This window comes from Parasteatoda tepidariorum, chromosome 10 (genome assembly GCF_043381705.1).
Source record: "Parasteatoda tepidariorum isolate YZ-2023 chromosome 10, CAS_Ptep_4.0, whole genome shotgun sequence".
Lineage (NCBI taxonomy): Eukaryota > Metazoa > Arthropoda > Arachnida > Araneae > Theridiidae > Parasteatoda > Parasteatoda tepidariorum.
The window spans coordinates 12,690,768-12,705,183 of NC_092213.1; the positions used below are offsets into that span (position 1 = coordinate 12,690,768).

General features: G+C 31.7%; 2 protein-coding genes across 2 annotated transcripts in view; one reads left to right on the forward strand and one right to left on the reverse strand.

Annotated features, from left to right (window-relative positions):
* Positions 1–13,868, forward strand: part of LOC107437267 (synaptic vesicular amine transporter-like) — a 44,130-nt gene extending 30,262 nt beyond the window's left edge. The window contains exons 6-12 of the mRNA XM_043044129.2: positions 951–1,052; positions 6,666–6,840; positions 8,195–8,246; positions 8,433–8,496; positions 9,701–9,820; positions 11,390–11,435; positions 13,760–13,868. Of these exons, the coding sequence (XP_042900063.1) occupies positions 951–1,052; positions 6,666–6,840; positions 8,195–8,246; positions 8,433–8,496; positions 9,701–9,820; positions 11,390–11,435; positions 13,760–13,868 (668 nt within the window). The remainder of the gene's footprint in view (positions 1–950; positions 1,053–6,665; positions 6,841–8,194; positions 8,247–8,432; positions 8,497–9,700; positions 9,821–11,389; positions 11,436–13,759) is intronic.
* LOC107436811 (LRP2-binding protein) overlaps positions 1–14,416 on the reverse strand; it is a 145,520-nt gene that overhangs the window by 103,209 nt on the left and 27,895 nt on the right. The window lies entirely within an intron of this gene.

Consider the following 14,416-nt stretch of genomic DNA (forward strand, 5'->3'; position numbering starts at 1 on the left):
GTAGTTCAAAGTGGTAAATTTTTTTTTCATAAGTTGCCTCGAGCAACCACAATCAGCCAGATAATACTGAATGCACTCACTTGATGAAATGAACTACTAAATACACGTTTTGCTTAGTCTAATAACGTAAAGTCATCGGGAAGGGCAACCAATAATAATAAATAAAAAAAGTTTTGGAATTTTTTTTAGCTTTATTAGTTTAGCTTTATTTAGTTTTAATTTCTTACAGTTTTGTGTATTTTGTAGTGATGTTCAATACTGATTTATTGGTTCTTATTTTTTCACCGCGTACTAAAAACGAGTATTCAGCTAGTATTACATAAAAAAAGATAAGACGGAGAAGGAAATAAAGTTGTAGGAATAGTGACCCAAAATATATAGAATATTTCATAAACTATCAATTACGATTCAAATTCAAATCAAAATGTATATAGGATGGGAAAAAGAAATAAACATACTTTTTTTCAACGGTTTCAAATTTTCGACCCTCAAAATATGGTTCCGCAATCTAAAAAAAATACGGTTCTAATAGTCTGTTCAGGAAAGCTATCGAAAGTTTTGATCCCTTATTGTTACTTTTTCCTTCGTGCATTTTTCGCCGCAAGTGTTTAACATGCAGTTATATAATAAAATTATAATTCCATGGAAAAAATTACTTTTAGTAAATATTTACAATTATCTTTGATAATCCAAAAGTATTCAAATATTAACATCCTATAAATAAAGAATGCAATTTTAAATGACAAAATGAAAAATAAGAATGAAATCGGACTAATAGTTCTTAAGAAATTAAATTTTATTTATGCTACTTTTTCAAAAACTTGATAACTCAAAAACTATTCGACCGATTTTGTTTCTATTTTTCCCTCTCCCTGAAGTGTCACTTAAAATATCGTACAGTTTTCAGAAGGATTGTAATTTTTTTTAAATTTTGTTATGTATCATTTCAGTGTTACAGCTATTGGTTCTTCAACCTAAAGTAACGAAAGAAGAGCAAGAAGGAGCTTCACTGCTCACACTCATCAGAGATCCTTACATTTTGGTTGCAGCTGGTATGATTGATTATTTATAACATTAATTAAACACTTGCAAACATTCCTAATTAGGTACATGAAGCTCGAGAAGAACAAGACTGCTGTAATCATATAGTTAGGCATAATCACATGGTTGTGCATGGTACGGTAATTAGGCTTAGCACATCCGGCTGAATCGATTTTCAAATTATATTTCATCAGATAGCTGCAAGCGATGTCACGTATGAGTGTCGAACCTAATTAGCTGCTCAACGGTTGCATGCCACGATTTACCCACGTGAGACGTCGCTTGCAAGTATCCAATTGCATTCAAAAATAATTTTACTAAAAAATTTTTAAAAGTTGATTATTTAAAACATTAATTCAACACTTGCAAACATTTCTAATTAGGTACATGCAACTCGAGAAGAACAAGACTGCTGCAATCATATAGTTAGGCATAATCACATGGTTGTGCATGGTACGGTAATTAGGCTTAGCACATCAGGCTGAATCGATTTTCAAATTATATTTCATCAGATAGCTGCAAGCGATGTCGCGTATGAGTGTCGAACCTGATTAGCTGCTCAACGGTTGCATGTCACGATTTACCCACGTGAGACGTCGATTGCAAGTATCCAATTGCATTCAAAAATAATTACAATTTTTAAAAAAAATTTATAATAAGATAAATTTTTTGTTGTAATCAACAGAAATACAAGATAAGCTATAAAGACATTTATTACATGAAAATATTTTTATCCTTCATTTAACGATATTTTCCGGTAATACTGCAAGCGAAATTAATGTATATTTCAAATTAAAGGTTTCAAACTTCAAGACAATCTTAAAGAAAGTGTTCTTAAAGTAAGTTTCTAAAGTAATCCTAAGTTAGTTCTTAAAGTAAAGTTTCTGTAGTAAGTTCCGAAAGTAATCCTAAGTTATAAAGTAATCGTAAGTTAGTTCTTTGAGTAATGTTCGTATACCTAATTACTTAACATTTTACGATAAACATCCTTAAATGGGTATCTGAACTAAACTTAACAATATCATATTGAACGGTATATAAGCTGTTAATTTCATTGTAAGATGTGAGTAAACGGTGTCTAATCAACAATGCAATTAAAATAAAGAACATTAAATTGCGAAACTTTATTAGGAGAAAACTTTTTATACAAGTGCTAAAAAATATCTTTGGCTAGTAATATTAATTTCAATGTAAGATGTGCGTCAAACGGTGTCTAATCGACAATGCAATTAAAATAATGAGCTCTAAATTGCGAAAAATTAGGTCAAAACTTTCCATACAAGTACTAAAAAATATCGCTAAGTAAAACTGTTATAGTAGCCAAATATTAGGTAGAAAATTTAAAAACAAAATTAATTTTATATGAAGTTTCAGTGGTAATCATGAAAAACTTGAAATATGGTTGACTTGATCTAAAATATTTCAATCTTGTTAACGCATTTTATGAGAGAAATGATCTTAAATTGATTTTTGCAGCCACTTAGGGGAGAGTCGGGTAGCCCCGCCCCCTTTAGGAGTATTGCTTATATTTCTGTATAATATTGAGTAATAGTCAATATTTTTGTATGTTTCTATTGTTTTACCATCTAATTAAATAATGCAAAAAGAATAAACCAAAAAAGAATAGTTTAACTTAAAACAATAGAAATTTAAAAAAACATGTTTTCCAGCTCTTTTCAAAATGTGTCGGGTAGCCCCGCCCAGTTACAAATNAAAAATTATATAGAAATAGAAATTGATAGCGTGGCGGACAGCTGGCCGCCTTAGGCGTCTAGTACTGCAATAAATTGTAAAGACGATGAAGAAGATGAAGACAAAAATCACGAAGAAATGACCACACCTTCATATTATGAAATGTTAAAATCATTTGAAACAATTCAAGAGCAGACTATAATTTACAAGATAAAGGTGTATCAATTGCTATTTTAATCATGTATAGTGTTCATGAATTGAAAACCTGTTTTATGTTTGTTGTTTAAGCATTTCAAATGGTGATTTTCCGTTTAGCGAATTTTCCATGTAAGGAACTTTTTATCGGGATTTAGCAACTTCGTTAAAAATAGATCCGACTATATATAAAATTGATGCTCCAATTACAAGTAAAAATATATTTCGGCAATTTTTTTAAATAACAAAAAATTTTTTTTAAATACAGTCTAATAGTCACGAAAAGAAATCTGTTATTATCGGAAATATATTCGCATTAAAATAGAAAATCCAAATAAGGTAGTTTGAAAAAATTTTGTTTTCGTTTACATTCAGAAATTTAACAAAAATTGATTTTGTAAATTAAAGAAATTTCACTAATCAATAACTGTTTCTCTTATCTAAATAACTGCAAATTTGAGAAGTTATTGCTTGGGGGTAAGTGGTGTTTGGAAGCCGTGTTTATCTTTAACAAAAAAAAAGAAGAAAAAAAAAAAGACACCGATATTTTATGTTGTGTTTCATAACTCTAAATTATTAAAATGCTAAATATAATATTTTGTAACCATATATGGCAACGTTACTTTTAAAAAGTAACGAGTAAAAGTACAAGTATTTTTAANCTATAGCTGACATTACCGGCGGTACAAGTAACGAAAGTAAAAGTACTGCCATATATGTTTGTAACTCATATTGACCAAAATTAATACAAAATGAGGAAAAAAGTGTGAAAAATATGTTTAATAAAAATTCTGCGTCAAAGGGTTAAGCTATTTTTAACACTTCATTTGTTTAACACTTCAAAAACTGTTTCCACTTTTCTCAAAGACAGTGACGAGTAAAAAGTTTTAGTCTGAATATATTATAGTATCGTTAGAACTTAAAGTTTTTGCTCTGGTGTATACTGAGGACTGTTTTTAAAACTAAATAACTGATTAACTTGTTTCTGACCAGTAGCACGCAAAGAACTAATAGATAAAACGGAAATTTTCTTACCTATTTTGTACAACTTTCTTCAATAATAAATGATTTCTTAAAGCAAAATGTCCTTTTCTCAAAATAAACAACCTCATGAATTGTAAATTCTCTTCATCCACAGCATCTTCCATTTTTCTGACGGAAATACATCTTCCGTCAAGATTAATAAAATAACTTAAAGAACTATAATTGAGAAAACGGGAATGATAATTTCCTTTTCTTATTAATAGCGTAAGTAACCGTGGAATAAATGCTCCGAGTCTTCGAGAGAGGAAGTTTATTCCGGTAATCATAATTTGAAATGCGAATCAATAATTTTCTAATCTTCAGTTAATTGAAGTTTTTAATGCTTTTATGAAACCACGAAAAACCCCATTTAATCAAAAATTCGAATAACTTGAAGTAGTAGTAAGTAAATATACTAAAATGCTTTTTAAAAAAAAGTAGAATTTTCAAATAAAAACTTAAATGTTACTCTCTAATAATAATAATAAGTTAGTAAGTGTATAGTGAAAGTCTGTAAGCTTATTTTCCAAAAAGCACGGAAATACCCAAATATATCGTATATGGTTTTTAATTATTTTAGTTTAATGAAAATGTGGTACATATTTTAAATATAAATATTTCACAAATTAAAATCGAATCGAAAAAATAAATTTATGTTGTAATGATGCCAAACTAAGAGAGGGTGTCGAGTTTAAAAAGTCATGTAATAGGTTGCTCTAAATGTCAAACACGTCTGTTAATATTTCATGAGATATCTTAATCTCTGTTTTAACAATTTTTACCCCATTTTCGTGTTGTGATTGCAGCGCCATCTGTAAAGCAAAATGTTAAAACTTGTAGATTAAATTTTATTTTATGATCGGTATTGAGAAGCTGAATTACGTATATATATATATATATATATATATAACTATTGAGAAGCATTTTTAAATTACGACGTTCAATATCCAACCTCGTAGCATTGTAATTTCGGAGCACAACACAGAAGACAAGGATATTCCAGGATCAAGAATCAAGACAAAATAGTCTTCTTAAAGGACTTTACCCACATTTGTATTACATGGAGAGGAAAATCATAAGTACCTCCTACTGTTAAAATCTACGGCGAGGATATTCTGATTTATGATCCGTCTACCAATGAGGATATTTTACGTCAACAAGCGAAATATAAATAAAAGTGCGAGTCGGGAAAAGAATTCATCTGCATGCCACCGATGAGATTCGAACTTCGGTTGCCTCATTGGGAGGCGAGTGCCTTATTCTTTGAGTCATATGGGCCCAGGTTAAATTCATGTGCATTTTTTTTCCCTGGTTAACTCGAATTTGTAAAAGAGAAAGAGAATTGTAATTTAGGATTTTTCCATTGAAATATAGTGTTGCAGTCAACATTAAGACAATTTTTAATTTAAACATTGTGTTTTTTTGATTAAAAAACTGTTATAAAGTCTACATTGGAAAAATGTTTAGTTTAAATATTGTTCTTCTTCTTCCTGGGCACTACAGCCTATAAGAGGCCAAGGTCGTCCCAATAAGTTTTTGCCATCTTGATCTATTCTGTGCCATGGCCTTCCAGTTAGTTATTCCTATTATCTTTAGGTCCCTCTCAACTACGTCCTGCCACCTAGTCGGTGGACGACCCCTTTTTCTTATACATTCTGGTTTAAGAAAAGTTACCTTTTTTCCGGGGTTTCGGTCGTCAGTTCTATAAAGGTGTCCCAGCCATCGAATTCGATTGGCCTTTATGACATGAACTATGTCTGGTTGTTTATACTTTTTATATAACTCATGATTGCAAAGGTGTGCCATTTGTTATTCTCATAGACTGCACCAAAAATCCTTCTAAGTCTCTCTCTCTCAAAAATCAGCAATTTGTTCTCCTCTTTTTTATTATGTGTTCAGCACTCACTACCATATAGGATACCGTAGGAGTGTTTTGTATATGCTAATTTTTGTCTTTTGTTTAAGAAATTTTCTTTTTAGTTGGCCTTTTAAACCAAAGTAGCACTTGTTTGCCATTGCTGAACGGCTATCGATTTCGGTATTTATGTCATTTTTGCAGGTTGCAGTAGTTGCAAGATATTTAAATTCATCAACAGCTTCAAATTCATAATCATTCACGTGCCAAAACCGATTCCCCTCATTGGAAGGAAAACGCTGTATCCCCTGAGCTATCGTGTCTCGTTATTTTTATGTAAGCAACTCATTCATTTTCTTTTCTTTTATAACCGACGTTAAACAGCCCACACAATATTGGGTTTACGACCACAAATGTTCAACTCCGTAGCCTTGTAATTTTGAACCCGATTCGGAAGACGAGTATTGACAAGTATTAAGAAGACAACGAACTTTTCAAACAAATATTGGGAGAAATTTGCCTTTGTGGAGGACTTCTTGATGGAAATACGTTACATGGAGAGGAAAACCACAAGAACCTCCTACGGTTAGGAAGGTAACAAGGGGATTCTAACCCATGATCCGTCTACCACTGATGATATTTCACGCCAGCACTGTGGTCGGTGCGAGCGGGATGCGGAATTTTATCAACCAGCCATAGCTGGAATTCGAACCCGGGTCACTTCATTAGGAGGCGAGTGCTCTATCCCCTGAGCCACCATGGCTTTTAACTCATTTATTTGTGCGGATTGATAATCGTTTCAAAAGTCAACACCACAGTTACACATTTTAAGATTAGGAATAATTTTTTTTAATTTCAGGGGCCATAACGTTTGCCAACATGGGTATAGCGACGCTTGAGCCGTCACTCCCTCTTTGGATGATGGACACAATGAATGCCCCTAAATGGCAACAGGGGGCAGCATTCTTACCCGCAAGCATTTCTTATTTAATTGGAACTAACGTTTTTGGACCTCTCGGACACAGGATCGGAAGGTGAATAACATTATTTATATTCTAATTTAATTGTCTAATAATAATATTCTCTGTTTAAAAAATAAACTCATAAATTTACAATTAAATTTTTATTTTTCAATTAGTAGTACATGCATTATGAGTATTACATGCATTACCAAACAAGTAGTACATGCATTATAACATCAATTAGTAGTTCATGCATTACCAAATGATTTTAATTAAAGTCGTTTTCTTTAAATCAACCGTTTTGATCGATGGATATACATCTAATTTGGTATACACGTTTTATATGGACCATGGGAAAACTATTTTGCAATTAAAAATCAGCTCAAAGTTCTTTTTTTTCAATACGATGCTAACCAAAAATTGTGCTTGATTTAAAACATTACTTTGAGTTTGTACTTTATATTATTTTTTTACGTTCGGCGAAATCAAAGCCCAAAGTAAATGAATTGTTCGTAATCTAGGTTACTATACGTAATTTGAAACTTGCAAAGACAGCTTTCATCCAAAAAAAATATGATTTTACCTTGTTTACAAAAAAAGGTGAACGATTTGAAAAAAAATTTAGTAAAAACGGAAGGTGATTAGAAAAGTACTGTTTGCTGCGCTCTGCTTAGGGAACAGCAGGTTAGGTCCCATTGCAGATTTTAAACTACCTCTACTTCTGGTTATGTACTTATTAAATTCCAGAAGATGTTGATAACACTGAACGGCTAGAAAGCAAAATTCAACTTTAGTTAAAGTTTGATTTCAAACATGTTATCTCATTTCACGTTTTATGAAAGGTGAACAGTGTTTTTTAAAACTTCAAGAAACAAGTTTTTGAATTAGATTAGTACTCTTCTAGACTTGCAATTTGTGAAACACAGAGTGACCCGTAGTCACCATCCTTAATATATATTTTTGAACTCTTCGCCGAAAATGAGGTCAAATAATTCACGCACTATAAATCGAAAATTAATATTAAAGCAAAAAAATAAATAAAAAAATAATAAATCAAAACAAAAGTGTTGTCTATTCACTATTGAGGAAGGGTGAAAAAGAAACAATAAAATCTTTTGTGATTGACGCTTTGAATGAAAGAGAGGAGTTGTAGAAACACCTCTTACATTCATCGGGTAATCAAACTGGTTTTTTATTATTTTCATATCATCTTCATCGTTATTGATTTCTCAGATTTCAATAGCGTTTTTGCATCTTTCTTGAATCTTAATTTGAGATCTTGATGTCCAGACAATTTCCTACATTTTAACTACGATTCTAAAAATAAAACAGTAAGGGTGGTGATTATATGACACCGTGCAATACTCTATTCTGTGAATCAAAATATTTTATCAAGAATCTCATACAAAGTTGTATTTTCATATAGGTGGCTCTCCTCTATGATTGGACTCTTAGTGATTGGAGTTTGCCTTATTATGGTATTTAGTCTTATTTTACTTTTTTTTTCTTTACACACACCATAATCATCAAATAAAGTTTTAATATAATTTTTCAATTTTAAAAAGAATTATTAAAACATGTTTTTTGTAAATTTCTACTTACTATATTTCTATTATTCTACTTCTATGCTTATACTTAGTTTTTTTTTCTTAATACTTTTGCAGATTCCATTCGCAACTAACATAACGCACCTCATCGTACCCAACGCAGGAATTGGTTTTGCAATCGGTAAGATATCAAGAAGAGTGAAGAGCACGGGGGTTCGTTCCCCGCATCTCCACAATTCCATTTTCGCCGACCGGACTGTGTAGGGGTCAGGGAGCTTGCCTTGCATCAGAAAGGTTCTGGGTTCGAATCCCGGGCAAGGCATGGATGTTCTTTCATTCTCTGTACTATCTGTCCTTATTGTGGGAGCAAAGTTGGCCCACCTAATAGGGTACCCCTGAAAGAGTGGCCAACAAATCTGCTCTGTAAAGGCCTGAACTGACGAAATATTAACACACGTAGGCATTGGAAATAAAATTTTAAAAAATTAAGAAGATCCTGAATTGAATTTTTCAAATATTTAATGTTTTTAAGGAAATAAAATATTTTTTTCTCTGTGTTATTGATCTAAAAAGTAAGTAAGAAAAGTTGTTCACTTCTTTCAGTTATTTCGTCGTATATTTTGAACGGTATTTTATTTTTAAAAAAAGTTTAAAACTAGTGTGTTTATCCAATTTGCTTCATGTTTATTCAGATTTTTTTAAATTATGCTGTAATTAACGATTAAAATTATGCATACTTATTGATGTTTTACTAGATATAAAAACACGAGCATTTTACCTTGCTGTGCTCAGCAATTGATGTATGTTAATTTTTTTTATTCGAAATTAAAATGATGAACGTTTCGTAATACTGTGTTTAATAGCTATAATGATGTATGTTTATTCATTTTTTATTAGAGATTTAAATGCTAAGAAATTAGTCATAGAATGTTTAGAAATAAGAATATTATGCATTTTGCAATGCTGCATTTAGCAATTAGAATGATCAAGATTTTCGTTAAGCAGTATTTGGCTATTATGCTGTAAATTTAGTTAGTCGATTTTAGTGGTCATAATAGTTTAAATTACACAAAATAAAAAGGTGAGAAACTTAGTTATTCAAGGTGTTCACTTTTTTATTGAGTGCGCTTTACAATTCAGCTTTTATTTGTGGTATTTGTGCTATTCAGTTATATGTTAATATTATAAATTATATTTATTAGATAAATACACTGGACTTTTCATTTAATTATTGAGTATAACTAATTCCTTAACATTATATACTTGATTTGTTTTTTAACAAACAATTATTCAATATCTACTTTGAAAAGAAAATACACTTGCAGACATAAGTACTTAAATGTGATCTTATATTGATGACTAATTATTCATCTATTTTCTCTCAGGTATGGTAGATTCTTCCATGATGCCTATGCTAGGCTATCTAGTAGACATAAGACACACGTCTATATATGGAAGTGTATATGCCATTGGAGATGTAGCTTTTTGTGTTGGCTTCGCAATAGGTAAATATGCTTTAAAATTAATCAATCACTAAATGCACGACATAAGTTTTATTTTAAACTAATCAAACACCACATCTAAAATCGAGTGTGTGTATTATTACTTTGGCTGATAGATCAGAAAACAAGATTTCAATTTATCAGAATAACAATGTATCAAAACTTCTGATGAATTGAATGTATCAGAACTTCTGAATAAACCGAGACTAGCAGTATATCAGAGCTTCTAATAGGCACACTGAGAAGTGTGTCAGAACTTATAATAAACAGAGAACAACTATGATTCGGAACTTCTGATAAACAAAGATCAGAGATGCATCAGAACTTCTGATAAACTGAGAGTAAAAATGATTCGGAACTTTTGATAAATTGAGAGCAATAGTGTATCAGAAATTCTTATGAACTAAAAGCTGTAGTGTATCAAAACTTCCCTTAAACAGAAAGCAGCAGCGTATCAGAACTTCTAAGAAACTGACTGAAGCAATGTATCAGAACTTCTGATGAACTAAAAGAGCAGAAGTGTATAAATTTAAATTATACACTTATAGTATCAGAACTTCTGATAGGCACTGAGAAGTGTGTCATAGCTTATAATGAACAGAGAGAAACCATCATTCGAAAATTCTGATAAACAGAGATCAGAGATGTATCAGAACTTCTAAGAAACTGACTGCAGCAATGTATCAGAACTTCTGATGAACTAAAAGAGCAGAAGTGTATAAATTTAAATTATACACTTATAGTATCAGAACTTCTGATAGGCACTGAGAAGTGTGTCATAGCTTATAATGAACAGAGAGAAACCATCATTCGAAAATTCTGATAAACAGAGATCAGAGATGTATCAGAACTTTTGATAAACTGCGCTCAACAATGATTCGGAACTTCTGATAAACGAGAACAACAGCGTATCAGAACCTGATAAACAGTGAGCACCCGTGATTCGGAAACTTTGATCAGCTGAGAGCAATAGTGTATCAGTAATTTTTATGAACTAAAAGCTGTAGTGTATCAAAACTTCTTTTAAACTGAGAGCAATAGCGGAATTTCAGAACTTCTAATAAACTGACTGCAGGAATGTATCAGAACTGCTGATGAACTATAAGAGCAGAAGTGTATAAATTTAAATTATACCCTTACGGTATCAGAACTTCCGATAGGCACTGAGAAGTGTATCAGAACTTAAAATGAACAGAGAGAAACCATTATTCGAAATTTCTGATAAACAGAGATCAGAGATGTATCAGAACTTCTGATAAACTGACTGCAGGAATGTATCAGAGCTTCTGATGAACTATACGAGCAGAAGCGTATAAATTTAAATTTTACACTTATGGTATCAGAACTTCTGATAGGCACTGAGAAGTGTATCAGAACTTATAATGAACAGAGAGAAACTATTATTCGAAATTTCTGATAAACAGAGATCAGAGATGTATCAGAACTTCTGATAAACTGACTGCAGGAACGTATCAGAACTTCTGATGAACTATACGAGCAGAAGTGTATAAATTTGAACTATTTAGAGAATGGTCATGGATAAATATAAAATGAATTATTGTATATTAATAGGTCCTATGATGAGTGGAAGCATAGTAAAAGCTATTGGCTTCACAGGGTAAGTTTGAATTTTTGAAAATTCTTAAGTACATTAAATATTTTTCACTCTCAGAAAAATAGGTTCTACATTGAAAAAAAAATATCAGTACCTTGTAGCATAATGCAGTGCAAATTTGCTGCAACTTTTATAAGATGTTAAATTGGATCATCATTCGCCGTTTAAGTAGTTAAGTTAAACCATAGTATCGCATAACCAAGTTTAAGAAGTACGATTATATATTTACACTTAGCAGCAGATTAACGTTGCAGAAACTGCAGTTCAATAGAAAAATCCACGTAAGCAACAAAAAATTCAAAATTGAGATTTGTACATATTTGGCATCTTTATATGGTAAGCTACATATTTCAAAACGGTATCCGTGGCAGTGTGGCGTGGGTAATGTTGCTCACCTCCATGAGTTAGGTTCACAGGTGCCCACTCGGTAACGTAAAATGTGCAACACTTCCGGCATCTTCCGAGATGAAGATGTTCAGTGCCTGCCATCGAGAAGAAAAAAAAAAGTCTATAAAAAAAACTTCAAAAACAAGTTTTATCAGTTTTTTGAAATTCTATATCAGCGTTCATAGCATTAACAATAGAAGGAGACAAGTTGTCAAACCACTTTTCTCGGAATCAATTGTGAAGCACTTACGTTTTTTTGCGAAATACGATACCACGCTCTTCGAAATATCTAACGCTGTTTGCTCATTTTAAGCATGTTACGGTATGTCACTCCACTCAGCGTGTATCTAAAGCATACTGACTCATGTGGTATGTTATTAAAGAATATATANATATGTAGATTATGAGTCACAAAATTAAGCATGCATCCGCTTTCCATTATTAAAAGAATCGAATTTCACAAAATGATTAGAACAGGTTGTTTGTTTGTCCCGTTTCACGTGGTGAGGCTTGAGATTAAGCGAAGTCTTTCTTAAAGAATTCTTCATGTTTCCCTAAATTAATAATCAAGGAAAAAAATTCGTTTTCTTCTTTCAATGAATAAATGTTTTCATAAAATACATGCTTCTCTTTATCAACCTTATTTGGTTATTATTAAGTATCGACTATTATCAATTATCGATAAGTATTAATTATCGAACTATTATAACAGTATTGGATTATATTAGAAAAACAAAGTGTAGAGAACACCGGGCAATGGAACTTAACCTTAAAAAAAATATCAGTGCTAGAAAAACAAGGCAAAAGCTTTTAATTAAAAAAAAATCTGTGTAAAGAATCCTTGACATGTGAATTTGGCAATGGTTTTCAGATTTATGAAACATTAGTGTAATAATTAGTACTAATAACCACATCTCTAATATCCCTTAAACAACACCGATATTTTTCTTAAATTATACTTAATAAAAGAACATAATTTAAAAAGAAAATCTCCCTAGTAATGAAAAAAATAAAAAAAGTATTATAACCTTAAATTTGATGATGCATTGTGTTCGGCGTATAAATGATATTTTGAAGCAAAAGTTACATCGTTAGTTTACATCGTGAATTATTATATCACCGCCTTAAGCGAAAATACTAAGCGAGTCATTTTCCCACAGCCAGATTGAAAACAATTTTCGTCCACCATCTCAACGGTAAACGTCTAAATAGGAATATTAACACGACTCTACAATAATTTTTTAAAAACGCATATTAAACACTTCTTTCTTGTTCCTGTCAAAATGTCGGGGTGATGTTTCACCCTATAATTCTAGTGCCCGTGATATTTCCGAGCTGGTATGCTCAAGAGTAAAATGTCAAAACATATAAAGCAATCCATTTTTTATGACCGGAAACATATTTATTTCTCAACCCATACACCAGATGGCAGTGCCAGACTATTTGCCATGGGTTTAGAGATATTTTATTTTAAACTAGATGTCAGTATTCATCAAACATGTAAGTTAAAAATTAACCCTAAAATTGAGTATATATATTGTATATATACTTAGTTTTATAGAATTTCCTTGAATAAAAAATCGGCACTTTTATGACCGTTTTCTTCAAAATTATGAGCCCATCAAGTTGTTAATAAAAAATTATTACCGTGTCTTATTCATGCCATTTCATCGTCATCATCATCCTGGGTGCTACATACCTTACAAAGCCCCGATCTCCTTTAAGATCTTAGACCATTCTATTCTGTTGTTCGCCATTTTCTTGTAGTTGGCAATTTTAAATAAATTTAAATCCTCTTCTGTTTTCCATCTAGGTATTCACCTAAATATTAAACCTCCTGGTTTAATATATAGGCGAATACGTTCATTTATGACTTTATTACTCGTATTAATGACTAATAGCATTAAGACTTTATGCCATTTTCTTCCTCTTATTTACAGTTTAGTGTGGTGCATAGCAGTTGTTAGTTTCGTATATGCTCCTCTAATGTTTCTATTACGAAAACCACCTGGTAGAGCAGAGGATCAAGTAAGTACCATCAATTCATAATATCAGTAATTAGTGGAAAAAATGAATAGTTGGGGAACCTATAAGTCTCTTTATGTACAGCGAAGGTAATACTAAACAGTCACCACAAGTTTATTTTATTATTTAATGCTAAATGTGACGTTAGGTAAGGTTACATAAAACATTCGCATCCTTCACAGAGCTATTCACAACTATTTATTCAATTTTGAATTGCAAGTAGCTGGAATCGCTCATGTGACCCACATTCAACTCTCCCGGCAGCTCCTTCGCTCGACAGGTACGTTTGCCCGACAATACGAGTGCATATCATACATCATCCAATCATGGGCAAGCACCTAGTTCCAATTTTAAGGCTATATCCTTTAATAGCCATGGTAAGAATGCCACGTAATTTTGACACTGGTCAGACCTCAGCTGCTACTTTTCTCTTTTCAAATTTTCACAACCAACGGGAAAACTTTCAGCCACAACACGACAGATGAACGTTTTGACCGGTTGTTTGGTCGACCGTTAGGATAGAACTCACTTACCACTAGTATCACTCACTTACTCTTATATATATATATATA